The sequence below is a fragment of the Equus caballus genome, chromosome 10, assembly GCF_041296265.1.
Source record: "Equus caballus isolate H_3958 breed thoroughbred chromosome 10, TB-T2T, whole genome shotgun sequence".
Taxonomy (NCBI): Eukaryota; Metazoa; Chordata; class Mammalia; order Perissodactyla; family Equidae; genus Equus; species Equus caballus.
Genome location: NC_091693.1, coordinates 24,992,319 through 25,008,290, shown reverse-complemented (window position 1 = coordinate 25,008,290; position 15,972 = coordinate 24,992,319). Strand labels below are relative to the sequence as shown.

General features: G+C 52.5%; 1 protein-coding gene across 3 annotated transcripts; it reads left to right on the top strand.

The window, feature by feature from the left end:
- The first annotated feature begins 388 nt into the window (after positions 1-388).
- Positions 389-13,171, top strand: HSPBP1 (HSPA (Hsp70) binding protein 1). Of its 3 annotated transcripts, none has more exons than XM_070223425.1 (8): positions 389-763; positions 1,101-1,397; positions 3,562-3,766; positions 5,491-5,715; positions 8,499-8,654; positions 8,783-8,879; positions 9,360-9,471; positions 12,699-13,171. In XM_070223425.1, exons 2-8 carry the CDS (start codon positions 1,194-1,196, stop codon positions 12,771-12,773), a joined length of 1,074 nt encoding a protein of 357 aa, XP_070079526.1. In that variant the 5' UTR covers positions 389-763; positions 1,101-1,193; the 3' UTR covers positions 12,774-13,171. The 3 variants fall into 3 exon arrangements, with proteins under 3 accessions (XP_070079526.1, XP_023506292.2, XP_070079527.1); XM_023650524.2 differs by having other exon boundaries at positions 425-763; positions 1,098-1,397; XM_070223426.1 differs by having other exon boundaries at positions 616-763; positions 1,191-1,397.
- The last annotated feature ends 2,801 nt before the right edge of the window (positions 13,172-15,972 follow it).

Genomic DNA, 15,972 nt, shown 5'->3' with positions numbered 1-15,972 from the left:
CAGGGAAGATTCCAGGAGGAACAGGCTGGGTGATAAGAGGGGTCCGCACAGGAGCTGCAGCGCGCAGGGTGGGCAACCCCCTTTGACGAATGCGGACCCTGAGGCCAAGAAGGGCGTGGGGTGGGCTAAAGGCTGCCTAGGTCAGATATTACGGGTGGGAGCCCAGGGCTCCAGGAACAGATGGAGTGCAGGCCCAGGTGGAGCGGAAAAGCCCTGAGGGTGAGGTACCCCCTCCAACCTGCATCATCGAGGTGGGGCGGGGCCGGCGGTCCAGGCACGGGGGCGGGGCTTAGGGAAGGGGCGGAGCTTAGCGGGAGAGGCCGAAAGGCCTAGACGGGGGCGGAGCCTGAGGCGGCGGGGAGGGGCAGCGTTTAGAACGGGGCGGGGCACATGGGTGTGGGTGGGGTCCAGCGGAGGCGGAGCCAGACCTGGGGGCGGGGCCTACGCCCAGGGCAGGGGTGGAGCTTGCAATGACGATGAGGAGGCGAGGCTTACCGAGGGGCGGGGACCCGGGCCGGGGGCGGGACTTCGACTGAGCGTGAGGCGGGGGGAGTGGCCTCCGTGAGGGGCGGGGCCAAGCGCAGCACAGGGCCAGGTGGGAAGGACTTAAGGGCCGGGCAAGCTGCCTCGGCCCAAAGTTGGGTGGGTGCACCGAGAACTTCCGGGCGAGAGTTGCGTACTTCCGGTCAAGATGGCGGCGCCCACCAGAGTCAGGTGCGGGCGACTCTGTCTTTAGTAGCGGCCGCGACTCGAGGCCCGGGAGGTGAGTTCCGCCCTGCTCTGGTTCCCCTCTTCGGACAGGAGGGAGGAGATTTGTTGCTAAGACGGCCAAAGGGAGGGCTTGTTCCTATAGAGGCAGGGCAGTACGGTTGCTAAGAGACGGGAACGCATGCAGTGGAGATGGGGCAGGGAGTTGCCAGGTTGCTAGGGAGAGTGGGTGGGGCCTGTTGCTAGGGAGGAAGGAAGGGTTTGTGATTTTGGGGAAGGGTCCACTTGGTATGCAGGAAGGAAAGGGGGCTGTAGTTCAGGGGGGTGTGGGCAGAGTGATTCAGGGTCATGGGGGGGCACCGAGCTCCCCTAAAATGCCACCTTCTCAGCAGACCCCCAGGAGTCAACCCATCACGACGCCAGAGCTGCCTCAGCGGTGACCACCCCTACCCCCAACACATTCTTCTCTCCTTCACAAACAGCCCATGGCGAACCAAGGCTCGGGGGGTAGCCGCCTCCCCCTGGCGCTGCCCCCAGCCTCCCAGGGTTGCTCGTCAGGGGGCGGCGGTTCCTCGGCGGGGAGCTCGGGCAACCCCCCGCCTCCGCGCAACCTCCAAGGCCTGCTGCAGATGGCCATCACGGCGGGCTCTGAGGAGCCAGACCCTCCTCCAGAACCCATGAGTGAGGAGGTAAAGGATGGGGAAGCTGGGGTGAGGGGTGTGGGGACAGATGTGTCTTGGGAAGCCTGGCTTGGAGAGCTAGAAGCTGGGGTTTTCCTGGGTGGGGGGCAGGAGTCCAGGTGTGAAAGCATAGTAGGCTATATTTGTGCCATATGAGGTTATTGTAGACTGAAGGTCAGATCTCAAAAGTGTCTGTGGGGCCCAGCCCTGGTGGCCTAGTGGTTAAGCTCGGTGAACTCCGCTTCAGCAGCTGGGTTTGGTTCCACAGTGCGGACCTACATTGCTCTGTTAGCAGCCATGCTGTGCTGGTGGCCCAAATACCAGAAAATAGACGAAGATTGGCATGATGTTAGCTCAGGGCGAATCTTCCTCAGGAAAAAAAAAAAAAGTGTGGAGGCAGATCCCTGGGTCCCAGCACTGTGCTGGGAGGCAGAGTGGCCTCATGGTAAAAAGAAAAAGCCAGGGCTCCCAGAGCCAGACCGACCTAGATTTAACATTATTCAGCTGTGTGACCTTGGGCATATCACTTAATCTCTCTGAGCCTCAAATTCTTCATTTGTAAGTTGATGATGATCATAAGAACAACAGTAGTACTTAGTGTAGTTCTGAGGTTCCGGTTTAAGTAAGGCTCCACACAGTGCCCAGCAGGTGGGCCGTGCTCCTGAAGGCAGCAGGGTGTTCTCATGAAGAACACAGGCTCTGTGGACAGACTGCTTAGGTTTGACTTCAGGCTTTGTGGATTGCTGACTGTGTGATCTTGGGCAAGTCACAACCTTTCTGTGCCTCAATTTTCTCATCTGTGAAGTGACAGAACAATAATACCCCATAGGGTTGTTTTGGAGATTAATATCAGTATTTGTTATGCAGTCACACATTGCTTAATGATAGGGATACGTTCTGAGAGATGCACGGTTAGGTGATTTCATTGGTGTGCGAACATCGTGGAGTGCACTTACACAAACCTAGATGGTACAGCCTACTACACGCCCAGGCTCTGCGGTACCAGTCTTACGGTACCACCGTTATACATGCGGTCTGTCGTTGACCGAAGTGTCGTTATGTGGCGCGTGACTGTTTATGATGGTTAGGTGGCCATGGCGATTACAGTAGACAAAACATTGTGCTAATCCAGTTACATCCATGATGTCACTGAACCTTTAGGACAAGGAGATAGGAGCCAGGCACAGAAAGGTTACGCATCCTGCCCCAATTTATCCAGGAGTGTGACTACATAGCCCTCATGTGAGCACTTAACACAGGGCCTGGCCGAAAAAAATTCCAGTGGCCGGTTCTCAGCGTTCATCTTATTTGACCTACTAGCGGCATTTGGTTGCTCCCCCCTCCTTGATCTCTTTCTTCATTTGGCTTCTAGAACAACACTGCCTCCTGGTTTTCATCCCACTCGCTCGCCCTTCCTCCCCTTGTCCTCTGTTGGTTCTTCCTGGTTCCCTGGCCTCTCAGCGATGGAGCACACCAGGACTCTGCCCTTGTCTGTGCTCACTGCCTGGGTGACCTCATGTCGTGTTGAGGCTTTACTGTGATGCCTCTCAGATTTATACCTCTAGGTGACTTGTTCTCTCCTGGGGGCGGTTTCGTCTCCCAGGGGACATTTGAATGTGTGGAGACATTCTTGGTTGTCACAAATGGGGGGGCTGCTATTGGTATCTAGTGGGTGAGGCCAGGGATGCTGCTCAACATCCCGCAGTGCACAGGGTGAGCCCCCCACTGAACTATCCAGCTCACAGTTTCAATAGAGCCGCGACTGAGAAATCCAGGTCTAGGCTGGACCACCTCCGAGTTTCGGGCAGCCTACTCAATATTTTTTCTTGGGTGTATAATGGACTTAACACGTTCAAAAATGAGCTCTACTCTCTGCTCCTCCCCCTCCACAGCTGCTGCTCCTGCCTTCTTCCCCATCTCCTCCTAGTTGCTCAGGACAAGAACCTAGGAGTCCCTGATGCCTCTTTCTCTCACACCCCGTAGCCAGTCTCTCTGTAGATCTAGTGTTTAGAAAAGAGTCTATCAGTAGAAAAGATGCTGAATAGATATGTTGATTGAAGGAACAGTCAGCTCTCAAATGTGGGCTGTTACTATGAACAGCTATTATTCATGAATTAATTATTGATAGAGGTTTGCTTATTCCCCCTGCCTCCCGCCCCACCTCATCCCCCAGAGGCGCCAGTGGCTGCAGGAGGCCATGTCAGCCGCCTTCCGGGGCCAGCGGGAGGAGGTGGAGCAGATGAAGAACTGCCTCCGAGTGCTGTCCCAGCCCACCCCCACCTCGGCCAGCGAGGCTGAACTGGCCGCCGACCAGCAGGAGCGCGAGGGGGCCCTGGAGCTGCTGGCTGACCTGTGTGAAAACATGGACAACGCAGCAGGTATCCCAGGCCCGCCCCAGCCTGCCCCGCAGCTGCCAGGGCCCTGCCGCTTCTGCTGCCTGTCTCCCTTCTGTCTCCTGCCTCCTCCTCTGCCCAGTGTCCTACTGCAGCTCAGCCCTTATCCTTTGTCTCGGGGACCACACCGCTGGCCTCCTCCCCAGGCTTCAGCCCCTACCTCTCCAGTCTGGCTCTGACTCGGGCCCCAAATGGGACTGCCCTCTCCCTCCCTGCTTGGTGCCCTTGCCATCAGGAGCAATGATGGCACCTGCTCTCACCCCACACAGCCAGCCTGGCAGCAGCTCCAGTCCACTACCTCCTTGATAACTGGCCACTTCACCCTCGTCCCCTGGGAGTCCACTGTCACTCTGTAGAATATGAGAGAGGAGGTGGTTCTGGGCGGGGTCGTCAGAGAAGGCAACATTTCATCAGAGATCTGAGGCATTCCAGGCAGAGGGAACGGCCAGTGCAAAGGCCCTGAGGCCGGAATGTGCCTGGCATGTGCAGGAACAGGAGTGAGGCCAGCACAGCAGAGCGGAGTGAGGGGTAAGGGGTAGGAAGTGATGCTAGGTGTGCAGGGCTTGCCGGCCGAGGTAGGCACTGTGAGTTTTATTCCAAATGCTGTGGAGCCGATAGAGGGATGAGAGGCCACTTCCATTTGGAGGGGCATGGTGTAGTCGTTGAGGGCTGGATTTGTCTATTCTGGACATTTCACATAAATGGAATCAAAATATGTGACTTTTTGTGACTGGCTTCCTTCGCTGAATGTGACCTTTGCAAGGTTCTCCCATATTGTAGCCTGTATGGGAACTTCATTCCTCTCTGTGGCTGACTAATACTCCACTGTGTGGCTAGACCATGTGCTGTGTGTCCATTCATTAGTTGCTGGGCATTTGGGTCCTTTCCCCCTGTGGTTATTGTGCATAATGCTGCTGTGAACCTTGGTGGACAAATATCTGTTCGAGTTCCTGCTTCCCACGCTTTGGGACATCTCTGTGGAGTGGTCGTGGGGTGACTCTGTGTTCAACTTTCCGAGGAACCACCGAGCTCTTCAGTGCTGCTTTGTTTACAAAACAGGCGATGGGCCGTAGTTTGATGAGCTCTGGACTTGTGTGTGGTTCTCCCCCAAGGGATGTTCTGATTGTCCCAAAGAATGGGAGTCATACTGGCATTTAGTGGGCTGGAGTCTGGGACACTAACCCCCCAAATGCTGACATTGTTGAGATGCACTGGCCTTGGAGGGACCCCCAGTTGGGTGCTTGGATAGAGCCAGCACTTGGAGGCAGGCCCCTTGGGAGCCGGTCTGCCCCCCGACCTCACCTGGTGTATTAGTCCATTTGGGCTGCCATGTCATTACCCCACAGACTGGGAGGCTGAAACAACAGAAGTCTATTCTCCCACAGTCCTAGAGGCTGGAAGTCTGAGGGCAAGGTGTCGGTAGAGGTGGTTTCTTCTGAGGCCTCCCTCCTTGGCTTGTAGGTAGGAGTCTTCTCCCTGTGTCTTCACGTGGTCGTCCCTCTGCGTGTCTGTGTCCTAATTTACACTTCTTGTGAGGACACCAGTCATACTGGATTAGGGCCCATCCCATGACATCATTTCACCCAATCACCTCTTTAAAGGCCCTCTTTCCAAGGCACTGGGGGTCAGGGCTTCAACATATGAATTTTGGCAGGGGACACAACTCAGCCAAAACATTCCACCTCTCTCCTCCCCTCTTTCTGGCACAGACTTCTGCCAGCTCTCAGGCATGCACCTGCTGGTGGGCCGATACCTGGAGGCGGGGCCCGCGGGGCTGCGGTGGCGGGCAGCGCAGCTCATCGGCACGTGCAGCCAGAACGTGGCGGCCATCCAGGAGCAGGTGCTGGGCCTCGGCGCCCTGCGCAAGCTGCTGCGGCTGCTCGACCGGGACTCCTGCGACTCAGTGCGCGTCAAAGCCCTCTTCGCCATCTCCTGTGAGTATCCCACAGGCTGCTGGGGAGGAACACAGGTCCCCAAGGGCCAGAGGCCAGCTGACGGAGGGAGGCTCTGCTGGGATCTGCTTGGGGGCAGAAGGAGAGGGGCTTCATTGGTTCATTTATTCCCAATACCTGTCGGGACTCTGTGCTGAGTGCTGAGAACAGAGCAGTGAGCTTGCCAACCCCCTGCTAGTCAGAGAGCCAGATCCTACCTAGGCAGGAATGCAGCTCAGCTTAAGTGCTTTATGCCCAGCAGGGTTCTCAGACTTGGCATGTTGACATTTTGGGCCAGATCGTTCCTTGTCATGGGGGGGCCTCTCTGTGGGGCTGCTTGAGTGTCCTCACAACATGGCGGCTGGCTTCCCCCAGAGCGAGCGATCCAGGATGCCAGGTTGGAGCTCCAGGAACTGCAATGCCTTTTTTTTTTTTTCAATGGAGGTAAAATTCACATGACCATTTGAAAGTGTACATTTCAGTGGCATCTGTCCATTTTGTCTGGGGGTGACTGCAGGGCATGCCATTGTGTGGAAGCTACCATTTGGCAAGGTCTTAGAACAGCCAGCCCTGGTGCTCTGAGCCATTTGCAGGGCACGGTGTCCTGATCCTGCTGCTGCCCGGCACAGTGACATGACTGCACTCCCTGCTCCACCCCTGAGGGCACAGAGACCTGCAGAGGTTCACCCTTCAGCCACCACTCCTGTGTGGCTCTGTCTCCACAGAGCAAGGATTTTGGAAAGATGCAGACCTAGAGAGGGTCAGACGGAGGAGTGTGTGTGAGAGCTGCAGAGGGGGACGGGGTCGAAGGAGGGAGTCCTGGGGAGATCCACGCCCCGCACCCCCATTTGCTTAGCCTTCTTCAGGGAGACGCCTGGGCCGTGGTGACGAGGCGTTTCCCCGCGATGGCAGGACCCGACGTACATTTAAAGGGAACAAAGCGATGGAAGGCGGGAGGCTGGTTAGGACATTATGGTGATAACCTTGTAAGAGATAAAGGTTGAGGGGGAGAAAAGCAGCGGTTCTGAAATGGGGACGATTGTCCCTGTAGGAGACATCGGGCAACGTCTGAAGACATGTTTGGTTGTCACAACTGGGGATGGGGGGACTACTGGCATCCAGGGGGCGCAGGCCAGGGCTGCTGCTCAACATCCTGTGTGCACAGGGCGGCCCCCACAGCACAGAATGATCCAGCGCCAAATGTCAGCTGTGCCTGGTGGAGAGAACTTAGGGTAAATGGAAGCGGTTGCTCCTGGATACATTGTGAAGGTGGAGTGAACGGATGTGGAGACTCATTGTGTCTTCTCTCTGTTGGCCTGTTCTTTTTTTTTGAATTAAATCACATTTTAGGGCTGGCCAGGTGGTGTAGTGGTTAAGTTCACTTCTTGTGCTTTAGTGGCCAAGGGTTTGCAGGTTCAGATCCCAGGCACAGACCTACACACCACTTATCAGGCCATGCCGCGGTGGTGTCCCATATATAAAACAGAGGAAGACTGGCACAGATGTTAGCTCAGGGCTAATCTTCCTCAAGAGGAAAAAAGAGGAAGATTACTACCAGATGTAGTTCACGGTGAATCTTCCTCACACACACACAAATTTTTTTAAAAAAATTAAATAACATTTTATTTAACCCCATATATCCAAATATTATCATTTCAACCTATCATTAATATGGAATATTAATGAGATATTTTTCACCTTTTTTTCATGCTACGTCTTCAAAACCTGGTGTGCATCCTATATTTAAAGCACATCTCAACTCAGCTGCTGCATTTGTAGCGGTCAGTGTAAAGGGTAGTTCTGATGAGGGGACAAAGTTACGTTTAGTGGGAAAATATTTTAACACTGCTTCAGTTTTTTACGTTAAGTTTAAATGAATTAAACTCAAGTGAGATTAATGACTCAGGTCCTCAGTTGCACTTGCCACGTATCAGGCACTTAGCAGATGCAGGTTTCTGGTGCCTCCCATCTGCCCTGGCCTAGAGCCTGCACAAGAGCTGGCACCTCCTTGAAGCTGTGCCCTGCAGGCCGGTTCTTACTCTGCTCGGAGGCTTTCCAGGATTCCTGTTGCCCTCAAGATGTAGCCTGGCTCTTTGGGCCTCAGTTTCCTCATCTGTAAAATGGGATTTCTAGAGCACCCACCTCATAGGGTGGTTGCGAGGACTAAACAGAGATAATGCTTCCATCAATGGATGAATGGATAAACAAAATGTGGCATATCCATACAATAGGAGAGTATTCAGCTATAAAAAGGAATGAGATACTGATTCATGCTGTAACACGGATGAACCTTGAAGACATTATGCTGAGTGAAAGAAACCAGTCACAAAAGACCACACAGTGTATGATTCCATGTATATGAGATGTCCAGAATAGGCAAATCCATGGATATAGAAAGCAGATTAGTGGTTGCCAGAGGGGAGGGACTGCTAATGGGTATGGAGCTTCTTTTGGGAGTGATGAAAATCTTCTAGTTAGGTAGTGGTGATGGCCAGACAACCTTGTGAATATACTAAAAACCACTGAGTTGTATACTTTAAAGGGGTGAATTGTAGGGGCAGTGAATTATAACTCAATGAAAAATACTTAAAAAAAGACAATGCTTGTGAAGTGTGGGCCCATGGAAATCAATGGTGATGATGATGATGATGGTAATGTTGGCAATGGTGGTGTTGATGGTGATGGTGGTAATGATAATGGTGGTGGTGATAGTGATCATGGTGGTCGTGATGGTGCTGGTGGTAGTGTGACTGTTACCGTGAGGCCCACCCTCTCCCTCTTCCCAGGCCTGGTTCGGGAGCAGGAGGCTGGGCTGTTGCAGTTCCTCCGCCTGGACGGCTTCTCTGTGTTGATGCGGGCCATGCAGCAGCAGGTGCAAAAGCTCAAGGTCAAATCGGCGTTCCTGCTGCAGAACCTGCTGGTGGGCCACCCTGAGCACAAAGGTGGGGCAGCCAGGGCAGAGGGCGCAGGTTGCGGGGAGGTTCCAAGGGAAGGCAGGAGGGAGAGGGGAGGGAGGGTGCACCGAGGAGGGGTGGGACTGCCCCTCTGACCCCCGAGGCCCTTCCCCCAGGAACCCTGTGCTCCATGGGGATGGTCCAGCAGCTGGTGGCCCTCGTCCGGACAGAACACAGCCCCTTCCACGAGCATGTGCTTGGAGCCCTGTGCAGGTGCGCTGGGGCCTGAGAGAATAGGCCTTCCCCGTGGGGAATGAAGGGTTTAGGGTCAGAGAGGAGGAGAAACCACGGTGCTGGCCCTCCCTGAGCCTCAGTTTCCTCACCTGTAGGGGGCTGACACAGCAGCCTGGGGTGGAGGGGGAGAGTCTTTCTTACACGTCGCCCCCCCACCAACACATACACAGTACAAGCAGATTAGCGTCTAAAAAAATGACAGAATGGAGCAGTGGAGCGAGTAGGTAGCAGCTCTCGTGTGGAGTTGGCTGCAGGCCAGGCACTGTGCTTAAGTGCCCTGTTTTGTACAAGTCTCATTTGAGTCCCTGGGGTGGAGTGAGGACAGTAGTGAGGTCTATGTTGCAGATGGGGAAACTGAGGCCCAGTGTGGGGGAGCAACTTGCCCAGACTCCCGCGGGAGCAGTGAGGGGTGGGCCTGTGCAGAGGGAGGTCCCAAGGACGGCTCTCCTGTCCCCGCAGCCTGGTGACAGACTTCCCCCAGGGCGTGCGGGAGTGCCGGGAGCCCGAGCTGGGCCTGGAGGAGCTCCTCCGCCACCGCTGCCAGCTGCTGCAGCAGCACGAGGAGTACCAGGTACAGGCGGGCAGGGGGCCTGGCTGAGGGGACCCGACCCTGGGGTCAGTGGGAGGGACTGGCACCATCCCTGCCATCGGGGCCTCTGTGGTCTATTCGTCCATGCTTTCGTTTACGTTATCTTTTCATTCTTGCATTTCTCTAGTCATCCTTTCAGCAAACAGTTACTGCCCCAACCTTGTGCCTCGTGCTGTGTTGGGCACAGCAGGGAGAAGGAGGAGCTCGGAGTTCTTAAAATGCTAACAAATTAATTACTGTCCACATTATTTAATATTATCATTTACATCATATCATTAAAATACTTAAATATTTATCAGATTGATAGATAATAAGTAAAATAGCAACCAATTAAATATTTAAATAGCTAAGTAACAAATACATGATAAATAACTTGTTAGATATTTAATTAGATAATAAGTAACAAGTGATAAATAACTCACTAGATAGTTAGATAAGTAACAAATAAATGATAACGACTCATTAGGTATTAGATAGATATTAATAAATAAGTGATAAATAACTCAGATATTTAATTAGATAAGTAACAAGTGATAAAGAACTAATTAAATATTCAAATAATTATTTAATTATTAAATGATCACGATTTACTTAACTGATAAGTAAGTGATTTACTCACTCGTTGAAGTACCGCCCAGTTGGAGCTTCAGCAAAACTGAGCACAAGGAACATGCTGTGCTCCCTGGATGTCCATCCTACGGCATCCATCCCTCTGTGCACACTGTCAAGCATTTACAGAGGGCTGCTGGGCACTGGGAGTGAGGAGCAGGGGTGACCGGGAGAGGCATGGTGGCCACCCCCAGGTGCTCACCCCCTGACCTTGTCACAGGACCCCATGGAGATATGTGCCTGCAGGCTGTGGGGCAGGGGAGCCCTGGACCTGGCCTGGGGTTTCAGCTGGGGAGCATGTCAGTGGTTGCTTGATGCATTTGTGCATTCGTCCCCTGAGCCTCTGGTGTGCCAGACCCTCGCACCAGACCCGTGAGGACTGACCTGGTAAGGGAGGCCTCATGTGAACTGACCAACACGCCTGTTTTTTTTTTTTTCAAATAAATTTTAACAGCTTTATTGAGGTATAGTTGACATATAATAAACTGCACATATTGGAAGTGTGCAGTATGAAAGTTTTGATATAGGTATACCCCTGTGGAAACCTTCATTCTTCCATCCCTCCATTTCTTAGGGGTGGGCGCCCGACCTGGACACTGGGGATTTGGTGAGAAGCAAAGGGATACAGCCTTGGTTCTCATGGGGCTCACATGGTGACAGATAGACAACGTAGACAAACACACACAAATATATATTTACAAATACATACATATCTAGTGTGCATATATATGCATGCATAATATATGTAATATGTGTGCATATATATATAAAGTTTAACATACACTGTCATATATGTAATATGACATCAGGGAGTCAGAACTCCTATGAAGAAAAAGTAAACCGGTGAGGGGATAGCGAATGCTGGGCAGTGATGTTTTAGGTAGGGTGCTGTATCGGTTTCCTGGGGCTGCTGTGACAGATTACTACAGACTGGGTGGCTTTACACAGAAATTTCTTCGCTCTGTTCCGGGGACTAGAAGTCTAAAGTTAAGGTGTCCGCGGGGCCATGCTCCCTCTGACGGCTCTAGGGGAGAATGCCGCCTTGCCTCTGCCAGTTTCTACTACTTGCTGGCAGTCCTTGGTGCTCCTTGGCTTGTAGATGCATCACTCCAGTCTCTGCCTCCATTGTCACATGGTTTTCTCTCCCGTGTGTGTGTGTGTGTCTTAGAAATCTTTCCAGATACGTAAATAGAGGTCTTTAATTCCAGTGTAATTCAGTAATACCATTGCATAGTATTCTGTAAGGTGACTATATCATGATGTAGCCAGTCCTCTTTTTAGGGATTTTTGTGGGCACTGGGTAAATTAAATTCCACCGATGCTTTTTGAATAGGTCCCATAGTCACGTGCTTCAAAATTCAAGATGCACATGAGGGTAAACAGTGAAGTCTCCTTCCTACCCGTCCCTAGCCACCCAATACCTCTCTCTGTTCCTCCTGTGGCCTTCCTGAGATAGTCTGTGCACATAGAAGCAAATGTGCATATAAATTCTTTTCCTCATCTTCTCTCCATTTTGTGCCAAATCAGCCTATCATGATCTCTGTTCTGCTCCTTGCCTCATTCACCACAGCTCTGGGAGGAGTGCGCTGCGTGTCGGAGCCCCTGGCTCTTTCCTCTTTCCTTTTGTAGCTGCACGGTAGGGATCGTCTCTTTCATGTAACTGCCCTTCTTGATCAGCATGTAGGTTGCTTCTACTCTCTCCCTACGACCAACTTTACTAAAAGAGTAACCTTTTACGTATGTTACTTATAGTGTACATCTATAGAACAATTTCTAGAAAGGGAAACGCTGGGTTACGGGAAGGTAAAGCAGAGGTTACAGGGTTAAGGGCCCTATCCTTAGCTATGGCCAAGTTGCTCTCCACAGAGGTTGAACCAGTTGACACTCCAGTCACGAGGGTGCCCACCTTCCCATATCCTGGCCAGGACAGGGTGCCTCAAGCCATTTGACCTGTTTTCAAGCTGACTGGTGAAAAGAATCCAGTCCAGTTTACATTTGCATTTCTTCCGTGAGCGAAGTTGGGGATCTCTTTCCTTTCTTGTGAACTACTCCTTCATGTCCTTTGCCTGCTTATCTATTGGGTGGTGGTTTTTGCTGTTGATTTATTAAAGCTCTGGAAGTATTAAATGTATCAGCCCTTTGTCATGAGTCGCAGATATTTTTCACCTCAAATTGTTGTTTTCCTCTCACTTTTGTTTCTGGCATCTTTTTGCCATACAGATAGCTTTTACGTTTGTGTGGTCCACCGATCAGTGCTTCTTTCTTGGCTTCTGGGCTTTGTATCTGTGGAAGGGCTTTTAAGTAGAGATTAGTAGGGGTCGGTCACATCTGGGAGTTAGAGCCCAGGGGGACGGATGTGAGGACAGAGCAGTGGAGTGAGATAGGAGGCTGGGAGCCCCTGGGTTCTAGTGCAGTAGTCCAGATGCAGTGAGAAGAGAAACGGTGAGTCATGGATCTGAGCAGAAGTCAGAGAACCTTGGGAGGCTTCTAGGGGGAGGAGGCAGCCAGGAGGGAAGAGCAGCCATCTCTGGGTGCAGAGCGTGCTGGAGGCAGAGGCCGGCCTCGGCACTCAGGGCTCCCGCTCTTGCCTCCCGATCCAGGAGGAGCTGGAGTTCTGCGAAAAGCTGCTACAGACCTGTTTCTCCAGCCCGTCGGACGACAGCATGGATCGGTGAAACCTGGTGGCTTCTCGCCCCCTTTCTGTGGGAACCCCAGGCCTCCTGCCTCCCGCCCACCCACGAGGCCTTCTCCCAAGGGAGAGCAGGACCGTGTTGGTGCCAAGCTGGGGCGTGCCAGCCCGTCTCTGCTCGGCTTCCTGGGGGGGCGCTGAGAAAGGCGCCGGCTCCTCGGACCCCACCTCTCACGCTCTCTCACTCCGCTTCCCCTTCTCATGTCCACACTGCTCTTCCAATAAAAGTGTCTCTCCTCCTCCACCTCCTTCACTGCCAACTTTGTCACCTCCCCTGGAGGGTGCCTTGGGAAGAGAAGAGGGGCCCGATCTTAGGGGACCTGGGGAGCCATGGAGGGGATGGCAGCTGGAGGAAGCTAGGAATAAAAGTGTTGCTCTCTGAAATCCAGGGCCATTGTCTCCTTTTGTCTTCCCGGCCTCTCGTGAGAGGGAATGCGGAGGACACTCGTCCTTCTTTTTGGCCATCCATCGTCTCTGGTTTCTCCTCCGTGTGAGGAATCCCCACGTGAGACGGCCAACAGTCCCGAGGCGGAAGCCATGTTCTGTCCCAGCATTCCTTGCACCGCTGCACCACGTGACTTCAGCTCCACCAATCAGAACGCCCTGCGTAGCCAGCCCGGGAGCTAGTGATGGAGAAGGCGAGGGGAGGAGGCAAGGGGTAGGGGGGAAGGGTCTGGTGGTCTGGTGGCACTGCCCGCCCCGGTGATGGAGGCTGCGCCGGGTGCCCAAGTCAGGCCTGTGGTGGTGTGGGCTTTGTTCCCGACTGCCAAGCACCAAGCTTTCTCTCTAGCCTTCTCACAGATGGGGGTGGGGGCAGGGGGGCGGGGACAGGGTGGACTGCCTCACCTCCTTTAATTCCTTTTCAGTTCAGCTAAAGGAGGTTTTGTCGTTTACAACCAAGATCCCTGACGGGTGCCATTTTTCAGACGAGGAAGCTGAGCCCCAGATGGTTAATCCGTGGGCAGTTTCACACAGCCAGGATTCAGACCTGGGCTAGTTACAAAGCTGTGTTCCTCCTCCTGGTACCCTGGGTTCCTAGCTCCATTTGAGGCCAGACTAATTACTCTCGTGCGGGATTTACTTGAACTCTTGGGATTTTGGAAGGACGGGTTATTTTCATCCCTCTTCCAAAATTCAGAATTAATCGAAAGGTAGTGACAGAATCCAAGAATTGGAGATCAAATATCACCTTTATTACCGTTGGAGCCAATCAGAGAAAGTGGCTTTAGCCTTGCTGCTACTTCACCCGGGCATTTGACGCACTTGCCCATCCGGTGGCAGATAGCACTGGGCAAGCACAGGCCTGCCCTTGGGTGCGGGAGCAGGCCAGACACTGGGCAGGCTGGCTCCAAGAGGAGGGAGAGCTGGAGGGCTGAGCCACGATGCCCATCCAATCCGGTAAATCATTCCTTGGCCCCTGGAAGGGGTAGAGAGGCCAGGAGAGAGACACTAAGCAATGGAAGTTCCTCCATATGGGAACGTGAACAGTGGGGAATGAGTGTTCCCACCATATACTTTAAGAGGCCATTCAATTCTAATACAAATAACAGCATTTTCTATCTGTGAGTTCTGAGGGTGGACACCCTTAAAACCCTCACTGCTTCCCAGGTTCTTGCAGACTGACTTTGTCAGCTTCTCAGATTCCATTTGGTGGTTGAATACGACCACTCCCCCATCCCTCAGTTCTTGAGTATAGGTGGTAAAACAGTATGGCAACTGCAATCATATTGGAAAAAAGGAAGCCAAATGCTGGGTTAAAGACAAAAAATGTATAAGAAAAGGTAATTCAAGGGACAGAAGGAAATACCTCACAATTGCTTCAAGCTGTATGGCAACAGGAGCCTGGGTCCATTTTAAAACAAGACCTCAGAGAGGAAAAGGTAAGGTTGACAAATCTAAGGAAACAAATTGAGGACTGTGGAAAATCAGATGGTTCAGCAAATATTCGTTCTCTCCCATTCTAGCTTCATGAAAGAAGTGCACTTTCCACCCCATGGTGGGTGGAGTGTAGGTGCCTGCCCAGTGATTTGGGGCTTGAGCATGTGACTTGCTTCTATCAGGGGTGGTGGCAGATGAGATGCAACCTGACGAAATGTGCTAACACAGTTGGGTTTGATCTCTTGTGTTTCTGCCTTCCCTATGAGGTGGTGCCCTGGGTAGCCCATTGGTGCCAGAGTATAAAAGACATCAAGAGTGGAACCAGCCTTGCCAACCTTCACACCTGCAGTTCCAAACTGTGAACACGATACATGCCACTGAGGTTGTGGTTATCACACAGCAGCAGCTAACTGAGACAAGGACCAAAAAACGTCACATGCAGCAAATGCACTGGAAATAGCGAGGACCAGAAGAGACACAGCTGAAAAATCAAATTACACCTGCGGTAATCGGTGAGTGCAGGTGGAAATGACAAAGATTAAAGCAATTAGAGAGAAGCTAACATATATGAAGGACAAATGCATAATTGGCATCCTTGACATAGAGGCAAAACCACTAGAACCAGAAAATGTTCTCAAACACATGACTCAATAAAATGTCCTTGAAATGAAAAAGGTAAACCTGTGGTTTAAAAAAGAAAAGAATGTAAAAGTTGAGTCCTTACACGCATTTACTCAACTTATCCTCACAGGGGGCCTGTAACATGGTGAAAGTTGGGGAAACTGAGGCTCAGAAAAAGATGAGACCTTTTCAATAGTGATACAAGGTTTAGGAGGACCCTTGCAGTCGATGTTGTTAGAGGATAGTATGTTAGCGGATACTGGCAACAGTAAAGACACGGCCTGGGCAAAAGCCTAGAGGTGGGACTGAAGTCAGCCAGAGGCACACACTAGCCGCCGAGAAAGAACGCGGCGGGAGAGAAGCCCCTGGCCTTGGTTGGAGAGAAGACCCGGAGTGGATTCCCCAGGAGCTCGACCCTGGAGCCAAAGCAGGAATATGACTGGAAGAGACAGAAGAGCGCATGGATTTCCAAAAGGAGCGAGTGGGAAGAGAAATCCTGGAACAGGATTTTCTCTGGACTTTGGAACGGACTCGCAGAGAAACGCTACCGGGTGTGCAGCGGCGCCTGCGCATTGGGTTGTCCGGGTTTATTCGGGGAGAGACAGTTGGCGCAAACCGGCGCAAGCGCATCTGCGGCGGAGGTGTTCTGGCTGGGCGGGGTCGGGAGAGGCAGAGCCCATCGCGCA

What these genes read in the sequence shown, in the direction of transcription:
- HSPBP1 (XM_070223425.1), top strand. Translation starts at nt 1,194, where the DNA reads ATGGCGAACCAAGGCTCGGGGGGTAGCCGCCTCCCCCTGGCGCTGCCC. An exon ending in AAACATGGACAACGCAGCAG is followed by an intron (nt 3,767 to 5,490) that starts GTATCCCAGGCC and finishes TTTCTGGCACAG; the next exon opens with ACTTCTGCCAGCTCTCAGGC. An exon ending in AGCAGCACGAGGAGTACCAG is followed by an intron (nt 9,472 to 12,698) that starts GTACAGGCGGGC and finishes CTCCCGATCCAG; the next exon opens with GAGGAGCTGGAGTTCTGCGA.